Source organism: Mus pahari, chromosome 16, assembly GCF_900095145.1.
Source record: "Mus pahari chromosome 16, PAHARI_EIJ_v1.1, whole genome shotgun sequence".
NCBI classification, from domain to species: domain Eukaryota; kingdom Metazoa; phylum Chordata; class Mammalia; order Rodentia; family Muridae; genus Mus; species Mus pahari.
In genome coordinates this window covers 23,672,716-23,692,607 of record NC_034605.1, presented here as the reverse complement: position 1 = coordinate 23,692,607, position 19,892 = coordinate 23,672,716, and the positions used below count along the sequence as shown (strand labels likewise).

The 19,892-nt window shown below is 44.0% G+C and overlaps 1 protein-coding gene and 1 non-coding gene across 7 annotated transcripts in view; both read right to left on the bottom strand.

Moving 5' to 3' along the window:
• The window catches only part of Elmo1 (engulfment and cell motility 1), a 518,869-nt gene that overhangs the window by 308,789 nt on the left and 190,188 nt on the right, over window positions 1-19,892 (bottom strand). For 4 of the 6 annotated variants that reach the window (XM_029547328.1, XM_029547330.1, XM_029547329.1 and 1 more), the window contains 6 exons: window positions 16,695-16,794; window positions 8,172-8,323; window positions 6,328-6,406; window positions 3,951-3,995; window positions 2,505-2,555; window positions 1,255-1,377 (listed from right to left, as the gene is read on the bottom strand). In XM_029547328.1, the coding sequence (XP_029403188.1) occupies window positions 1,255-1,377; window positions 2,505-2,555; window positions 3,951-3,995; window positions 6,328-6,406; window positions 8,172-8,323; window positions 16,695-16,794 (550 nt within the window). The remainder of the gene's footprint in view (window positions 1-1,254; window positions 1,378-2,504; window positions 2,556-3,950; window positions 3,996-6,327; window positions 6,407-8,171; window positions 8,324-16,694; window positions 16,795-19,892) is intronic. The other 2 variants (XM_029547332.1, XM_029547331.1) reach the window with 1 other exon arrangement.
• LOC115065622 lies at window positions 11,506-11,636 on the bottom strand. The gene has a single exon (XR_003845397.1). It is a non-coding gene; the product is annotated as a small nucleolar RNA SNORA17 (small nucleolar RNA).

Below are 19,892 nucleotides of genomic sequence, written 5' to 3'. Positions count from 1 at the left end.
GGAGAGAGGAAAGGAGGAGGGCAATACTGTCAGGACGTTATAATCTAAAATATAAAACATTACAATTAAAAACGTAAATTTGCCGAGTAGAACAGGCTAGATAGAAAGCAAATAATATCTTTTTTTTCTGCTCATCGAGTTCGTGTAGAAGGGTCAACTTAATAAAAACAGGAAGCAGAGGGATGGTTTATAGAAACCCAGAAGGGATGGGAGGGACGGGGAGGAGAGCAAATATGGTTTCAGAGGGCACAGAAATTCAGTCTGGCCACATACAAGGAGGCCTTGAGATACATGCAGTGAGGTTATAACAATGTGAATGTAGTGAATGGGTAAAATGATTAATTATGTTATGCTCTTTTTATCCAATAAGAGGAAGAGTTTACAAATGAAGCGTGTTGCTCCATATTAAGAGCACTGATCTCCCTCCCTCCAAGTGACAAAACAATTATCTTGTCTCCCTTGGATTACCAAACTTGGCTTTCAGAGTTAAAGCACGGGGCACAATCTTTGGCCTATGCAAGCCTCTCCATCAGTCTTACTCACATGGCCTCTCACCATGAATGGAGCAGCCACACGCCCCACATGTGCAGCTCAGCATCTGCAACAGATCAGGCCCTCACGTGCCAATAACGAATGTTTCCCTTTCCACAGCTGCACCACTGTTTGAGTTGAAAATGTGTACAACGGGGGTGGGGGTGGGGGGCTCCCAGCTGCTTCCTCCCTCTACCCTCCTGCAGGGAAGCTCCCCCAAAGCCTTCTGGGTGGAAACAGAATGTTTTGTACACAGTGACAGAGGTAGCAGGGAGTTAGAAAAACTGGCCAGCCAACGAAAACACCGGCCTAGAAGTGAGGGTGCACCAGGGGAAAGGAAGAGGTGCCTTCGGTCTTAGTTACTGGAGAACGGAAACCACTCCCACTTGTAGAATCACTGCTCCACACGGCCTTGCATGCCTTCAGCTGTACGGGAACTTGACCCCACTTAATGTAGTATGGTCAAGAGCCCAGGGCTTTCACCTCAACCTCTTAAATGTAAAGGAAAAATATGCATGTGTATGGAACCTCATGGAATAGCACTTCCATTTTATTCTCTGATCCTAGGGTCACCTAAACTTTAAAGCCATATGTCCAAGTTCTGAGATATCAACAGAACAATTATAAGATCATAGAAGACTTTGGATTTGAGGGTAGCTAAACAACAAACATTTGATGCACTGTCTCTGTCTCCCATTACATTTGTGTGGAACATCCACCTACCTGGTCCTGGGGATCCATCTTGGTCATCATCCTGTCTTCCAGAAGGTTAAAGGTCAGCACTTGGAGAACATATAACTGGTGTGCCATCTCATTGTTGATGGCCCGCTGTGCTCGGATGACATGCTAGAGACATGGTTAACAAATTACATTTTTAAAATGTAAAAGAAAAGATTCAGAGCACAAAGTTAACTCCTGCCATGATTGGGAAGTTCTGGCATCTGAGAACTTCCTCAAGCCCCAAACAGCTTGTAGAGATAACATAGCAGAAGTACTTTCATATGCAAAGTAGGAGGGCTATGGCCACCTTCCCAGTGTCCCAAAAACCCAAAGCCAGGTACCCTGAGAGTAGACACAACCTATAAACACCGAAGCCTACAGAAATCACAGAACTAGCCATTCCTGAACCTGAGTGCCACAGGCTGGAATACGTTCTCTGAAGCATCCCTTCCCTAGGAAACTAGAGTGCAGGCTGCGTCTCTCACTTTCCTGCAGTTCTCTTACTTCCTGGGTCTGCCTTCTTAGTGACTGTCATGCTGTGGCACATTCCTCACTGTAGACCATGCCAATCCCTTGCTGAATTCTAAGTAAGATACTTTCTTTTCAATGCCTCTCAAAAAGCCATGGCCTTTTGATCTATTTTCTTCTTCATACCTAAAGAATTTAAGACCTATATTTCATGTGTGTGTGTGTGTGTGTATGTGTGTGTGTGTGTGTGTGTGTGTGTGTGTGTGTGTTTTAAGCTTGCTGAACTCTAGAATTACAACATCAGATTGGGACGTTGTTGCTTATTAGTTTCCTAAGTATTAAACTTGCTTCCTTCCAATACCTAGTGAATAGCTCGGGGGAAAAAAATCCTTTCTGTTCTGTTCATCTCTAAACACTGACAAGATGACACTGCAAGCTTCTTTTCCACTGAATTTTAAGTCCCTTCTCCCAGAACCTTCCATATTTCCAACCACCTTCCTCATTAAAAAAGAGCCCATACTGGTGGATTTTTTGAGCCAAGGAGTTTCTGATTTTCTTTGCCTGCAAATCTAAGCAGAGGTGCACCGCGTATGTTCCCTTGCCTCTTCCAGCAGGCTGAGGCAGTGGCTGCAGCAAAGCACGGTCTGCGCCAATTCTAAAGCACACTTTCCCTTCCTGGATTGGCCCTACAGATCAAACTCCAGTGTGGAACCACAGAAGAGCCCACAGACACCAAAGAGGACATTTCTCCCTAACGTGGTGGCGTCAGTGAACAGGATACTCACTGTTAAAATGATGTAGCGCAATTGCTTCTGAGCCAGGATATTCGCCATCTCCTGGGAAAGAAAACACACGCCCACAGAGGCTTCCGTTAGAAAGGCTCACGTCAGGATGGCCAGCAACTACTTCCTCCTAGGTGTGCTTCTCAACTGTATATCAGCAGTATTTCTTGGGAAATGGCCAATTCAAATTAACTTTTTGGACATTCCACTTGGATTATAAAATCCAGGACCAAAAGCAAAGTAGGATTTTTTTTTTTTTTTAATTTCTGCTCTTTCTAGAAAAGAATTAAAAATTCAAACACGACAAAGGACAAAAGTGGCCCAACGCTTCTGAAACTATCTTTGTGTGTTCCCTAGTTCTTATCATCATTACTTTTTAAAAGCTTTATACATTTACTTATAAAGGAAGTACTGTTCGATAAACAGATCAACCAAAAAAATGGAAAGAAAGAGTCAAAAGTTTAAAGTCTGCTAAGTCAGTTCTTTTTATCTGTGCAAGCTGAGAATGAAGGACACAGACCCTAGACATGGGGGGCAGATATGCAAGTGAACAGAGTCCAGATTATTGAAGTCCGGGTTATTGAAGGCTAGCAACTGGACAGATGCTATGCAGTAAAGTTCACAGTCACTTAGCTTAGCAAAGCCTCTTTTCTATATTTTGGGCTGTGGCACTTACTGACTGCTATAGAGGATTTGGGGGGGGGGTAGCTTTATCAAATGGACTTGCAATAGCTAATGTCAGTTGCCAATGTGACACACCTAAGAAAAGGGAACCTTAACTGAAGAATAGCTTCAACCAGATTTGCCTGTGAGCATGTCTGTGAGGCATTTTCTTGAGGGCTGACTGATACAGGTGGTTATTATCCCTTGGTAGATGGGGCTCTGATATTTAAGCTGGCTGATGAAGGGCTTGGGAGCAAGCCAATGTGGAGGATTTCCCAGTGGCTCCTGCTCGAGTTCCTGCCCTGGTTTTCCTCAACAATGGACTAACTTGTAAAAGGAAATAAACCCTTTCCTGACCAGGATGCTTTTGGTCACTGTGTTTATCACAGGTACAGAGAGCAAACTGGAAGACGACTGAGTCTCAGATTGTTGTCACAAATATTGACCAGCAGGTACTAAGGGAAATTTAGTGAATGACAGCCTTGATACTGTCAAAGAATATAAAAAATACTGCTTATATTCAGGAAGACACCAAAATATTCTTTTTTGTGGTTGCTGGGGAGTATTTTTGGCGTTGCAATTCTAAGTAGAAGGCGCTGAACTACCACTACAAAGCAAAACTCTAAGTTCTACCAAGATAAAGAGTAAATTTGCAGAAAGCTGGGAGAATCAAGAGCATGAGGGAGAGAAGCTAACAAGGAGACATACAGGCAAGGGACGGGGAGGAGCGGAATGGGAGAGCAGGGCCCGGTTATCGAGGCTGACAAAGGACACATGGAGACTTACAGTCAGAGGGCAATCAAGGATGTCAACATTGCTCTCTACATCAACCTAAGGCGCCATCGCCACCACAGAAAGGAGAGCAAGCGGGAGAGAAGAGGGGACGGAAATTCAGAGCAACTGTTAGAAGCTGGCAGCTTCAGGGGCACGCCCTGCTGACCCTCTGCACTGCAAAGGGTGGATATTCTGACTGGAGACCCTGGATGGTGAGGTGGCAGTAACGTCCAAATTCATTATGAAGTACTCTCCCACGCTCTTAAAACCAAGAATGCAGGCCAAGCACACCCCCAGAAACAAGCTAAATGACATCTCAGAAGGCCAGTCCTTCCACATTGGACAAAGTAGATTTCCTTTTCCCCCAAACAAGGGTCCACTGGTTTCTTCTATTTCAAATTTCTTCTGTTGGGTCATATAAACAGAAGGATCAAAGAATCTCACAATTCTTTTAATTATTTTTTTACAACTTTATAAAATTAATTTCAAAGTGCTGTTCAATATTATGAGAACAACACAAACAGGAAAAGAAGGTGTAGCTCACCAGTCTACGTGATTAGAAGAAATAAGACAGTTTCACCATGCAATGACTATTAATTATTTATCCACGAGGTTTTTCTGAATGAACGCCTCAAGGACATAGAGGATGCTCTTCACTCTTGTATTCCACCCACAAGAGATAGTGTTGAGCACAGAGCAGACCAGAAGGGCTTGACAGAAAATCAAAAGTGTTTTATACAACTCTCCTTTAGAGGAGGAGCTGGAATGGAGAGAAACCAAAACTATCCTTGTCCTTCTCGTGGAGATATGTCAACTCTTAAGTGAACTGTTGGAATAACCATGAGCACTCACAGAGAGGAAATTATAGCCTTGAATGACATAAACGTTCACATGGAGATGGAGCTATAGGTAAATTGACATGGGAAGTTGGCCACAAGTATCTTTGTTGGTTTTTTAAAATAGGTCTGTAAATAAAAACAAGGCACATGGATGGGTGGCTCCCTTTGGTGGGAAAATGCACATGTGAAAGAAAGATACACAGAATAAAGAGAGGACCATGGCATAGATGTGTTTGAGCACAAGGACTACAAGGGTCCACCCAGGGACCCCAATGAAAAACCTTTCAACCTTCTTCATCTTGAATTTGATAACTAAAGGTTATTTTCAAATAGTGCTTACAATGCTATTAAGTATTTGTAAAGAAATTTGGAAGACATCTTCTCAACACATCTTCCATTAAAATAATAGCAAAGGAAAAGATCCATCTGGCCACTCAGCAGCTGTGCCTTCTCCCACAAAACCAAAGAGCACATTCCCTTCATCCGTGCAGCAAGAAAGGATTTACCAGCTCGTAGGACCAGCAGAACCACTATACCAAGGGGAGACACCAAAGCTTGGACCTTCCAAATTCATTTCATACATTTTTAAATAAATAACAAAATCCTGACAATGGAGTGCTATAACCTTGTATGGCTCCAAGCAGGACAACAAATTGTTCAATAGTAGCACAATGGATACAATGTCCCAGGTTTAATCATCAATCTTTAAAGTGGGTGTTCTGTAAGATTCAAGGTATAAATACTTAGGTAATATTTTAATCTACTGGAGTGAGAAAGTGAGCCTCGTTTCCTCGTGACTTCTGGGATTCTCTGATTGCCAGGCATTCATTGAGATTCTTTGCAATTAAAACCAAGTAGGAGGCTGGGCTCCCAGTCCTAGTTCTCACCACTGTGGTGACCTAGTCAGGTTCTTTACTCCATTGGAACCTCGTTTTCCTCATCCACTAAGTGAAAATAATATGCCTTTCCTTTAATATGAAAATTATGCTAGTAAAAAGTGCCAATATCAAATGTAGACCAGCTCAAATGCTCTTTTACATCTAAGGTCAAGTCCAGATAAAGGGGTACATTTCCCGCAGCTGACACAATCTAGAGGCATCCAGGTAAACAGATGGTATGAATCCCACTTTATAAGTCTCCACTGAACATCCACAAACAGGTCATTGTGAACTTGGATACTGATCTTCAGGGCTCATTCTCCTAATCACTCAGATATTTTAAGTTTAAACACTGTAACACTATCTCTGTTCTAATGAGCAAGTCTTAAAGTCAATGGTTATTAGAGTCAACATTAACTTTCAATAAGAAAGTGTACATCTTGTTGCTAATATATTTCTGAGACTGAGTTAGTCATAGAATAGTGAATTTATGATGGATGCTACTATTAGATAGATTGGTTTATTAAATGATTTCTTAATCTACTCTCTCCTCCTATGCCCCAGCCAGCCTTCAAGGCATGGCTGCTCTATAAACAGAACTCCCAGAGGGGAAGAATAGAGTTCCTAACCCCATACTGATCCCAGTCTTAGGACTAAAGACCTGTGGCTTACCTGTCTCCTCTCATCAGGAGCTTTGAGGAAAAGTGCATTGATTACAGCAATGGTGTAAGTCTGTATTTCTTGGTCTGTCCTGTAAAGACACAAACAACACAGCAAATCAGAAGAGTCAGCCATGGTAAGGCTCAGTATCACACACAAACACAGCAGTCCTTGCACAGAGGAGAAAGGCAAGACCTAGAAAATACAGGCAGCACGGGTGACATGGTAACATATTCCCGCCATCCCTGGGCTGGACAGGTAGACACACAATGGTTATTATACCAGTTGATCAAAAGAGATCACCTAGAAGTGCATGAGGCCAGCTGACTTACTCTCTCTTCTTCATCTGAATTAAAAGCAAGTGCCATGATACTGTGGGCTGTGTGTGTGTGTGTGTGTGTGTGTGTGTGTGTGAGAGAGAGAGAGAGAGAGAGAGAGAGAGAGAGAGAGAGAGAGAGAGAGAGAGATTTTCTGTCTAATGCCTGATACATGTATGGGAGCAGTTGTAGATATCTCAGCATTCCTGGGCTTATCTAAAAGAAAACAGCTTTGTTCCCATAGCAACATTTCATATTCTAAAAACTTGTTGGCAAACACAAGTGCTGTAACAGTAGTAAATGTTAGAACTTTTCATTTAAGATTTTGCTCTTCACTGGAAAGAGGGCAGGAATTCCAAGGGAAGCCAAGTGGTAAACAGTGAATAAGGGCTCAAGGCAGAAGCCAAGAGCCTCAGAGCTCCACTCAGGGAAGATACCATTTCCTAGGGCTGCTGTATCTAGGACAGAATTAGACACCACACCTCCATCCTTAGCCCAGCCCTTGGCGAGCAACAGGCTTTTTTTTTTTCCAGTGAAGTGTACTGTAAATGAATATTTGTGCCCCTGAGATTCAGAAATAGAAATCCAGACAGTGAAAACAACATTGCTCCCATTAAGAGATAGTAAAACCCATGTCATTTTTAAGGGAAGCTACATACACAAAACCCATCTTTCTAAGGTTGAGGTAAATCTCTGAGGCCAAAGTCCACAGTTTCCCTCGCATAAATTTTACATTCTGCTCACACCCTACCTCCAAATGAACTAACCATCTCATGCACTGTTGTAGTTTATACTGCATAAGCAAACACCGTCAGTATATTGAGAATTGCTGGGTTAACCCTTCTATTCCAACCAATCCATGCTCCTAGACGTGGTGACACACATCCCACATGGTTCAATCAGGTTTAGTATAAGAATAAGAAATGTGACCAAAGAGAACAGAAGTGGGAGTCACCTTGATGCCAGTCAAAGTGTTTCCTAAAACACATCGCCTTACATTTCCAGACACTGCAAGGCATCCTCATATCCTTCCAACCAACACTCCTCTTATGTGAGCTAGCTCACAATGTTTCTTCCACTAGCCAGCACCCACCACTATTTAAATATAACAAGCCACACAGCATAACAGAGTCCCTCTCGGTGTTATCATCAGAAGCACCCTTCTAGTTTACCAAAGAGTGGAAAATGGGGAACCTTGCAAGGATGGGCAGTTGTTTAACCTCCACATCTTACCCAGGATCTTAAGAAAATAATGCATGTGTTTGGCTCTTTCACTATTTTATTCATCAAGCCTGAAGTTTGGTGATGGAAGAAGCCAAACTACCAAAATTTACCAAAGCTGATTATATCCTGTGGTCCAGGCTCTGGGGAGAGATGTATGGTCCCCTGGGGATGTATCATGACCAATAAGAGTAGTAGCTAATTTGCTCCCAAGTCAAGACATTTTGTGCATGTAACTTAACCAGTTCACAATGTTTCCCAGGGCATCATAGTGACTGTTTCCCAGAAACAAGGCCCAAAAGTGCCTAGCATGCTTACCCCTGAAGATGAGGGATGAGTTGGCCAATGGTGATCTCCTGGGCTACCTTTTGGTAGAGGTCATGGCTGTTGAGAACCATTGACTCCAGAATGGCCAAGGACCGCTGGAGGATTGAGATGTCTATGGCGGACTTGTTCACAAAGCTTGCTATCTGAAAACACAATGGGGTCACAGGTGACTACCCGAGCTCGGATGGAAAGCCAAACAAAGAAGGAAAGAAGGGAGGGAGCAAAGAAAGCAAACTGGGAGCTCAAGAGAGAGCAGTCCAGTCAAAAGGAAACATACCACAAAAGAGCAAGAAAGGCACGCACTCAGTGACGTTCACTAACCGTCACAAAATACAGTCACCCGTCTTATGACTCAGCAGTAACTGACTGCCTCTGTAAGGGACATCTTCAAAGGATCATCCTGATTGGTTTTCCCAGGATTACTATTCCGAGTTTCCACTCTCAAGGAAGGGCTTTCGTGTTAAGATAGCAACTTCAACGTTGCCAAGCCTTAGGCTGCTCCTGCATCCACACAGTCCAGACCCATGACTTTTATGCTCTTATTGTATTCCTGTTACATTCTTAAGGAGCTCACATAAATCATACTTGTCAGTATAATTTAACAGGCAAGGCTCTGCCCCTGCCCATTCTTCTGGCTATTCGTGTGTGTGTGTGTGTGTGTGTGTGTGTGTGCTGTAGCTAAAGTAAATTCTTCTGTACCCTCTGAGACGTAGCAAAAAGAAGTCATTTAAATTAGAAATGCTAGCATAATAGCTTAATATGTAAAACACATTCCTTAAGAAATTAGGCAGCAAAAGCCCAAATACAATAAATCACAATGTAAGAGGGAGACAGAACACAGCGTTAGAATGACGGCTCAATGCAGACTTTACACATGAGCGATGTAAAGGCTTTATTTTAGCGATCTCATTAAAAGTTATTGCTGTCTGTTGACAGCTCATACTAAAAAGTGATTATTACATCCACACAAGGATGGCTTAAAAGATGTCTGACTTAAAAGCTGCCTGGCTTGGTTCTATGATGGGTAAACACTTGGCTTCCTCTGTCAACACCACTTCTTTCCTTTGTGCCATGTCATACACCCTGGTCCCCAAAGCCCCTCCATTCCTGAACCTGATAAAATCCAAAGGCACCCTGGCCATTTCCAGCCACCTCCCATGCCACAGTCACTAGCTCAGGGGCCACTGGTAAAGGCGAGGATGGGACACGTGCTGACTCTCTTCTGCCAGATCCAGGGGGACCTCAGGCACCGGGAAGTAATAAAGGAGTTCAGCAACGGGAGGTTTTACACTCCACAAACTGTTTTTATAGCACAAACTACAGGAAGCCTGTGGAAATTTTAAGATCCTTAAAAGACCATCTCAGCTCCTCTCACGCGAATGTGTTTACTGTCCCTGGCAAGCTCCTGCCTCTGTTCTCACATCTGTTCCAATCTACAAAATCTGCAATGTGAACAGCACCTCTCTTTCTTTAAATCCACTGTTTACTGATGGAAGTCCAGCCGCCCTCACAGCTCTCGTGGCTGTTTACTTAAGATACGTCCTTTTGGAAAGGAGTACAAACTTAAACGCTCTGATCCTTCTTCAACCCCCATGTTATTATCCCACCATAATACGTCTAACTGGCATTAGGAAACACATAAGGAGAGATAGTTGCAATGGTTCTTGTTATCTTTCCACAAATTCTCTTACTGTTGGCTACTCTTCTTGCCTCTCTTCATTGAGATGTACCTTAGGGTCTTGGGAGTCTGCCTCCTGAGAACTTGTTGCTAATACTGTCAAACCCCTCCATCCTCTTCCTTCATGTCTCCGTCTCCGTCTCCGTCTCCGTCTCCGTCTCCGTCTCCGTCTCCGTCTCCGTCTCCGTCTCCGTCTCCCTCTCCCTCTCCCTCTCCCTCTCGTTTTCAGAAAAACCTTTTTATTGACTCTTTGTGAATTTCACATCATGCACCCCAATCCCACTCATCTCCCCCTCCCCTCGTACCTGCTCTCCATCCTTGCAAGCCACCCCCAGAAGGAAAAAACCTCATTGTAGAAGCTGTAGTATATCCCAGTGTGTCCCACATTATGTACTTTTGCTCATACTTCTTTGCTTGCAAATGTTCTTTGCAATGACTCATTGGTCTGGAACACACCATCTGACTACTGCAACTCTCTCAATACCAGAACCCCACTTGGACTCCTCTCCAGCTACCCTGTTGTTGCCTGTGTCATAGAGAGCCTGGAGCTTTGGATCTGTAGGACCGGACCTCTTCATGCACTCAAGCAGTTCATCAACGGAATAGATGTTGGGGTGGCCCAATTCAAAGCCCTGGATCTGGGCCTGAGAAGTATCTGAACTAGTGAACTCTCTGGCTCTCCAGATCTCACAGCCTTGGGCCAGCTTACCAGCAACCCCAGCAACCAGGGACAACTCTAACCTGTCACCCAGGTGATATGCAGGTCCCACTTTCCCGTGAGTTGTAGATGGAGAGGGACATGGCCAGCTCAGCTGCCTACCGTAGGTGGTGAGAGAAGGAAGCGGAGCATCTCTCCCTCATCCATGCCACCTCCTAGAAGACAAGAGGCAGGACCAGCTCTCCTGCACTCACACCCTCTGGGCAGCACACCGGCAGCTCCCACATGCAGGGCCCAGCTCTGCAGTGCTGCCCAGGTGAGGAATTGGGCCAGTTCTGCACAGACTTCATCATGTCCCTAAGCAGCAGCCCAAACCAGGGACATTCGTCAGGACATCAGTAGTAACACACCATTGCTGGTTTAGGGTCACAGAGCCAGTTGTGGCCCCCAACAGCAGGACAAGCCAGGAGACAACCATGGTTCCAGGTGGTATCTCTGGCTACTCACATCATGCTGTTCTTCACTACCCTCGAGTCACCAGTTCTGCCTCTCTTCATTGTATCCACATCCTTCTGTTTCTTTTTCTTCCATTTCTGCACTGCTTATTTGCTCTTCTTAGTGCCCCCCATGACCTCTGAGTATCTGGGACTGTTCCAGAAGTGCTAGACCCTACTTGTGCATTATGGTGCAGGAGTCATCTCTGATGACCAGGCATGGTCTAGCCTCCCCCCCCCACCCCCACAGGCCTGCATGGCACCAGACTAGTTTAGGTCACCTGAGGCTAGATCCCTGTCTGGGCCCCATGGTGCCCATCTGGTGGTTTTCTCAGACTCGTTCCTTGCCTGGTCCATCCCAGTGACCCTTCCCCAGGCTCACTCCTGCCTGTGGCCCAGGCTCTTCTAGTTTCTGTATTGTTCCTCATCCTGAAAGACTGTCTCGGCTTGCCTGGCCCCAGACTGGTGGTCACCTCAGACTTGTTTTTTTCATGGAGTGTTAAGCTAGTAATCATTCAGATGTCATAGGTCAGAACACTGAGCGTAGGCATAGCCTCTCTCCTCTCTGCCACCTACGGACGCACATGTGACACAGCAGCCACACCTGAGACGCATCTAAGGGGAGCTCATCTCCTTTACTTATTCTTTGAGTATTTACTCATTCATTACTAGGTTCAGTTACAACACAGTGGTTCCTATCTCCAGTTACAGAAGTATACCAATTAACATGACTCAAGTCATGACCCAGTTTTAACTGTAGTTCTCCTTGTAATCCAGCAGGGATAGACAAAAGGGCATGAGCTATGAAGCACATGGTTTATTCTTGGCACTCGAAAGGTCCTGTTCTTTGAATATTGCAACACAGCCTAATATTAAATCGCGTGGAAACCATCACATTTTCTCCTGGCGTCTTCCTTCTCATCAACCGTCACACTTTCCAAGTTTCCACAATCATTCTTGGTTAATATCCCTAGTTCCCTACCTCCATCCCTGCCCTCTGACACACTTTCATGTGTACACACAACACTAATCCACTGTTTCCAACGCAGCACCTTACCTTTCCTCTGTGCTCAAATCCCACTCCCACCCCCAGCCCTTCTCCACGTCTTCCTTCCTCCCTACTGCCTTGTCTCTGTTGAGACAACTTCTTGCTATGTAGCTCAGGGTTTCCAGGAATCCACTGGCTACCCCAGGCTAGCTAACTTCAAACTCACAGGATCATCTTGCTCTCAAATGCTGGGGTGAGCGCTGGAGTTAAGAGCGTGAGCCACCATGTCTGGCTTCCAATGCTCAAGCATTTTTTTAACTTTAATTTTCTTTTTATGTGTATGGGTCTTTCATCTGCACGTGCATCCAGGCACCGCTTGTGTACCTGGTGCACAGAGGCTAGAAAGGGAGTCAGATTCCCCTGGAACTACGGTTATGGATGGTTGTAAGTATGGATGGATGGTTACTGGGAATTGTACCCTCATCCTTTAGAAGAGCATCCACTCTCTTAATTGCTCAGCTGTCTCTCTAGCCCCTGTCAAGTTTCTCATTCAATGGAAATTTACCACTTACTTCTACAAATACCCTTTGACAGCAGTTACTCCCTCCAAACATTCATTTAGTACGCTCAAATGTTTTCTGATATAAAGTACACCTTCTTTAAAAAGGTTTTAAGTTCTTTGGAAAATATTAATTTTCTACTACACACAGTGGGATACTGAATGATAGTAAGATCACCAATGATCTTTGCTTTCATTTAAGGGCATTAGCATCTTCGCCCATATTTCATTCCTAGGTGCCATGTCTTCATATGTCTCATCCATGAAACTAATTGTTGACGTTCATTTCTCCTTTAACAAATAATATCAGTCACTTCTGACACCCTAAAGCATTTCACCTAACGAGCATCTTACATAAACCCAGTTGGGAGCTGGGAACAGGCCTGGTGTAAAGTGTGTGCCCAGTTTGCTTGAGTCCTCGAACAGTCCTAAGGCAAGCACCAGTTGGGCTTTGAAACTGACATCTTCCCTCTGATGTTATCCATCAGCTGTAACCAGACACTTAAATGGTCCAATTCTTTCCGTCAGAAGTGATCTAAACATAGGTACTAACTGTCTTCCTCCAGGAAACTAGAGACAAACTCCTTAATAGTGAAGCTACAAACATCCTGGTGACCGCACTGTAAACTACAGAAGAGAGTACAGTGGTGGGAGATGACAGGTTACCCAGGTAAATGTTACAAGGCTGCACCACCCCATAAACAACATTAACAGTGCTTCCTGTACCTTTCAGCTTCTCCTCACCACATCCCTGGGTCAGCGGAGGTCAAAACAACACAGACTGGTGAAAGCAAGTCTGCATCCAGGAGACAGACACAGGAGCAGTGAGTCAGAAGAAGGCATGTGACTTCTTTGGGACACGCATTCATGCTCATCGGTAAGCAGGGGGAATGTCTGGGGAACATTCAAGAAGCTAAGGGCAGGGCTGCAGCGACAGCTCAGGTGGTAAAGTGCTTGACTCGCAAGCGTGAGGACCTGGGTTTGATCCCCAGCACCCGTGTGAAAAGCCAAGAGTGGGGCTGGAAGGATGGCTCCACAGTTAGGAGCCCTGAATGCTCTTCCAGAGGTCCTGAGTTCAATTCCCGGCAACCACGTGGTGGCTCACAACCATCTGTAATGGGATCCAATGCCGCCTTCTGGTGTGTCTGAAGAGAGTGACAGTGTACTCACATACATAAAATAAATGAATCTTTTTTTTAAAAAAAAAAAAAAAAAGCTGCCAAGTGTAGTGGTGTGTGCCTGTAGGTGGATCCCTGAGGCTTGCTGGACAAAGCTAACTGGCAGGCTTTGCGTCCCAGTAAGACACCCTTTCTAAAGAAGCCAAGGTGGATGTCTCCAGAGGAACAACACTCAAAGATGACCTCTGACTTTCCCCCCACAACCCACATGCATACACACCCCTACACATGTCCTCACCCCCTAACCCAACCACACATACAAAATATAAGTGGCATCAGCAAGTATGTAAAACAAGGAGAGCAAAAGTATTGTTTAGGTCTCCAATTTCTTGAATGCTATCTAAACTTTAAAAGGTCATCCATAGAGCCTGAAGACGCAGGAACCTAGCGTAACTGCCCCCTGAGAGCCTCCACCCAGCAGCCAATGGAAAGAGATGCAGAGACCCACGCCTAAGCATTTGAAGGAGCTCAGGGCGTTTTATGGAAAAGCAGGGGAAAAGATTGAGATACCAGAAGAGGACAGGTTCCCCATAGAAAAACCAACAATGTCAACTAACCTGGACTCTTGGGGTCTCCCAGAAACTGAACCGCCAACCAAACACCACCTAGGCCACCTAAACTATGTAGCAGATGAACAGCTTGGTCATCACGAGAGTTTCCCAACAACTGGAGCAAGGGTTGTCCCTGAGCCTGCTGTCTGCCAGCCAGCCTATGGGCTGGGTACCCCTAAGTAGACAGCCTTGTCTGGCCTCAGTGGGAGAGGATGCACTGTCTCCTAGTGACTTGATGTGCAGAGGGAGGGGTGATGAAGGGTGACACCCAGAGGTGGGATATGGGAAGGACTTGCATGAGGGGGTTCTGGGAGGAGAGGAAGGGCTGATATTGTGTTGGAAAGTGAATACATTTATTAATTTAATTTAAAAATAAATAAAACATTAAAAAAGCACAAAAAAAAAGGCCATCCATCAATAAGATAAAGCTGCACTATGAAATTTTAAATTACCCTTATAGATGCTCATAAATCTCTCCAAAAGTCGAAATTCACTGGGTCAGTGAAGAGAAATGCCTGAATGTTTGTTCTGCATGGGAACTATCTGCAGTGCAAGCCAGGTCCTGAGAGCCTGTTGTTTTGCCTTTCCCTGTAAGACAAAGCACTGCGCTGGTATTTCACTTGGCTTTGTGTATTCCTGGCGGGGTTTTGCTGAAGATGCCCTGCACACAAATCCAGGTGCTCAGACTGTTGAATTTGGTCTAGCTACTGGATAAGAAGGGTCAACTTTACGCAGCATAAGCAACTTTCTGCTGTTTTTTTTTTTTTTCAAACTCTCTTATCTAAATAGCAATGCAATAGAAATTAGAAGAGGGATGCACTAAGGATGCTGCCTCGAAAAATATTTCAATTTTGATTTAAATTGCGAGGGCAATTGGCTTTTGCTTCCTTAGCTTTAATGTGGTTTTTAAATTTAATTTAAAGTGAACTGGAATCATCTTAACTAGTTAAAAAAAACTGAACTGTCTCTGAACACTTAACTCGTATCATTTAAAGAAACAAAGTTTTATCATTACTTTCTCATAACGATGAGCATTTCCTTGAAAATATATTTAAATCAAATTTCACCACGTTCCTTCTATTTTTTCAACTTCTATGATTTTCTTTAAAAAAAAAAAAAAAAAAAAATCTCAGGCTGTGGGTGTGCCTCAGATGGAAGCAAGAATCCCTGAACTGTTCTGGGAAGGCCAAGGAGGACAGCTCAGTACAAGAGAGTGGCCCCATGCCACTGAAGAGAGTATGACCCTGCTGACTGATGTAAGCTAGGTTTAGCTGGCTGTGTGTCTCTGTGTGTATCTCACACATGCACACACACACACACACACACACACACACACACACACACACACACACACGGAGGAAAAGGAGGAAACTACAATAAACCCAGAAAGCTAATGCCAGTGAGCATACAGAATTCTCAAAACCTCCTACACAGAACGGCATTGTCACTGTCCAGCAAGAGGGTCCCTGACACATGATGAACAGGGCATTCAGATTATGAAAGACCAGCTATAAATTCAGAAAGTATTAAAATCTGTAAGTCTAAAATTCCACTAAACCCAGTATCGTTCATGTGTGGATTTATCTCTCTAGAACTTACTCCAGAAAGCCAAGACATAGCCCCTGCCCTCAGGTGAATGCTCTTTGTAACACATCAGTATCTTTGACTTGGTCATCTATCCGAGTTTTCCTCTGAGCAATTGAGCCATCTGACAACAGAATGATTCTCTTTTACTTACCTACCTCTGAATTTGTAGATTTAGAAAAAGAAAGATTTAGAAGTATACCAAGAAGTCCCTTAGTTTCCAATTAGCTCTTAGCTTATATAAACACACCACATCCTGCAGACACAGGACCTGGGGGCTTCCATTGCCAACACCCTTAGTCCAGAGACTATGTCTCTCTCCTGTGTTTAATTTAAAATTGTTCCCCAAGACGAATGTCAAACGGAAAACATATAACATTATCTCTTAATGGTGATGCTTCGCATGAAAATGGTGCCCAAAGACTCCATATTTGCTTGCTTAGTCCCCGCCCCTGATGAACTGTTTAGAAAGGGTTAGGAGTGTACCACTGAAAGTGAACGTGGAGACTTCAAAAGCTGACACCATTCCCAGTTAGTCCTCTCTCTGCCTTGTTAGGTCTTAAGACCTATAGATATATTACGCAAATTGAAGCAGAACACTTGGATTGCCCTTTAACTCTGGGTTCTTACACGCTACCATTTATGGTATCTGTTGGGACCAAATGCAACTTTTACACAGCATTTGGGGGCTTTGTTCCCCACATATGTAATACTACCAGAATCACACCACTTTCAGCATAAGAACTAGAGGAACAATTATGAAATACCTACAATGCAGAGAACTCTATGTGAAAAAAGAAAGGATTAGGGAAGCACTACCTTACCTTCTTAATGAATGCCACTGAGAACGTATCCCATGACACGATGCCGTGGTCCATCAACTCCACAAAGGCTGTGAGAGTGAAGGACAGCATGTCTCCAAAGCTGCAAAATAAGAGGCATCATCATCATATCATCATCATCATCATCATCATCATCATCATCATATCATCATCACAGACCCCAAAACCTGGCGCCAGGAAAGGTGTACATTGGACGGGGTTGTCTCCCATGGGACACACTTTGGAGGGCTATGTCCCACCAGGCACTTCACTTAACCCCTCTGCGACTCTATTTCCTCCACTGAGAAGCTGGATAATTGCTGTATAGCAAAAGGCTGCATAGAGAAAACTTTAAAAAGTGTAAAAGAGTAATGGCGTTTGGGTAATGATAGTTTAACCAGCTTCTCAGCGAATGGCAGATAATTAAGAGAGGAATTTTATGGCCTACAGGAATCAAGAAGAAAAGTTCAAACCCATAATATTAAGAATGTGACAGACAATTTCATGTTTACCCAGAATTTGATCTCCTTGATTTAGAATCCCATGGAAAATAACCCGACTCTGTTCTAGGACCTGAGGCCAAAATGCCCCAGCCAACTTCGCTTAGCTTCTGTTAAACTGCTTGCTTGTACAAACCTCCCCCTGCAGCTGCTGAGGAAGATAACAGAATGTGCTTTTCCCCTTTAAAGTCCCCTTGATCTAAATGCTGAGGGCTTCATGGTGATCCAAATACCTGTGTGCAGTCCCAACAAGCTGGAATAAAGACTTTCAGTTGGCTACAAACTCTGTCTGAGTGATCATCTCTGGTGGGCTCCCTGTAACACTAGCCCTTAATACATGATTCAAAGGCACTGAAAAGATGGTTCAATGGTGAAGTGTTCCTGTTGTCCTTGAAGAGAACCACAGTTCAGTTCCCAGCACCCATGTTAGGTGGCTTACAACCACCTATAGTTTAACTTCAGCTCCAAGGGTCCCAAAGCCCTTTTGTTGCCTCCATATGCTCTTGTACCTACATGAACATATATACACATATACACACAAGTCAAAAGATATCACAAAAAGAATTCATATACACTATATGTTTGTATGTATACACATGTACAAATAGTTATTTAAGTAGATCACTTGTTTTACATAAGTTAGGATTTTATATTTAGTTATTGGATTTTAAGTAATATCTGTGTGTGGGAGGCACAGAGGTTCTTGTGTTTACAGATTAAGTGCTAGGGGAAGCCCTGGGCCCTTATCATGAGCTTCTCAGTCTGTAGAACCCATCTTTATGAAAGATGTCACATGTAGTCAATCTATAGAACCCATCTTTATCTAATATGCCACATATACATTACAGAGAGTGCTGATGTACTCATGGCTTAAGCTTTAGGGTGTGTACAGATTGAGTTATCATTGGGAGAAATTTTCACCAAGTTATGCTATACTTAAACATGCCTAAAATAAACTATTTGGGGTTAGACTCTTAAAGTTTGAAGCAGCAGGAGCTACTGAATCCTGTTGAGCTGAACTACCTTCTTGCCTCCCACAGATCATTACTATGCTAGCCAAGGTGGTCACAGAGACCCACACATCTATGGAGATAATGACTCCACAGAACGGACTTGCTGACTCAGCACTGGCTCCTTCAAACACAGGTTAGGTTGTGCTGTGGTTACAGTTAGCACAACCCAGAGAGGCCTGTTGGAGAACTAGTGGGACCTGGAGAGATGGGGCTCAATGAGCTGTTTTTACATCACTGCTCCTGAAGAGGGCAGTGAGGCCCTAGCCTCATCCTGTTTCGAGCCTGGGAAGGAGTTTGTGCTCAATTTCATGTTCCTGCCATGATGAACGACCTCACCAAAGCAAGGATCACAGAATGCCCATCAGGACTCCTATACTACATTATACAACAATGCATACGTCCATACTCAGTTTTTACTTGGTTGTTCAAAATAACACATCACCTTATTTCTCCGTTTCAAAGTCTCAAAACACATTTAGGTTGAAGCTCTCTGTTTTCAACAAATATCGTGAAAAAGAGGCTATGAACAGCGCCTTCTCCACACCCCTCCCGGCTGCTGGTCTGCTCAGCCCAGCTTTAAAAAGCAGCGTTCATTTTGGCGGCCATCATGCTGAAAGGAGCCCATGAAAAAGGAAATGAGTCTCACAGGAGGACAGTCATTCAGAGATCAGAGGGAAAGAGAGGCTCTCAAAAGGAACAATTAGGAGATCTCAAGTCACAGGGCAAAGGGTTGGCCTCCTGCTCAACAGAGCAAATTACTTGACTGTTCCGGCTTTCAAAAGCTAGGGAAGAGGACCTCAGTGATGGTGACAATGGTCCTACCCTGGGGGTTATTTAGGAAAAGCAAGCCAGCTGACATGCCTCCAGCCCTTCAAACAGCAATGGAGAAAAGTAAGCAGCAGGGAGAGGTGGGCTAAACCACCACAAAGTTAGGATTTTGAAAAGCAAATGATGCTATATGGGTCTCAAACATGCCACAACCCACTGTGGAAAAGGTGCTCTGTGCATAGAAACGGGGAAAACACGGAGATCCTAATCTTGCAGGTGCCCCCTAGGTGGCATCAGAGGATCGAGTGTACCTCGGGAGGAAGTGCCAAAAACAGAATATGAAGAATTATTGCAAAAAGCAAAAACTTAGGAAGAGTGGAAAATTGGTTAAAAAAAAAAAAAGAAAAGAAAAAAAAAAAGAGGAAGTTTAAATAAACCTGCAAGGGCAACCCCTACAAAAAGAGAATCACAATCAAAGCCATTACCAGCCCCTGCAGGAGAACATGCCGCAGGAAATAGACAGGTAGCACACTCAATTAGTAAGATTTATAACTAGGCTGGGTAGGTTTCTGTTTTGCTGTGAGAATATCGTTACACAGGCATACAATAATACAATAAACGTATTATTCAGAAGGAATATGGCAATTTTGTTTATTTACGTACAAAGAGTAAAACCATCTTTGGCATTTATGTATACCTGATATGATAAAGGTTCACAGGCCTTTAGGGGTCGTGGTTCTTTGAGCTGTCATAGTGTCTACGAAGGGTCTGCCATGCCCCCACGTAGAAGTAGAATGATGTCACCACAGCCTGCACTCAGCCCGGACATACGTGCCTTGGGGATCAGAGAACCAACAAAGCCCAAGAAAGCATGCCCTGCTGGCTCAACTCTTCCTTCCCGGCCAGCTACCTGAGCCCAG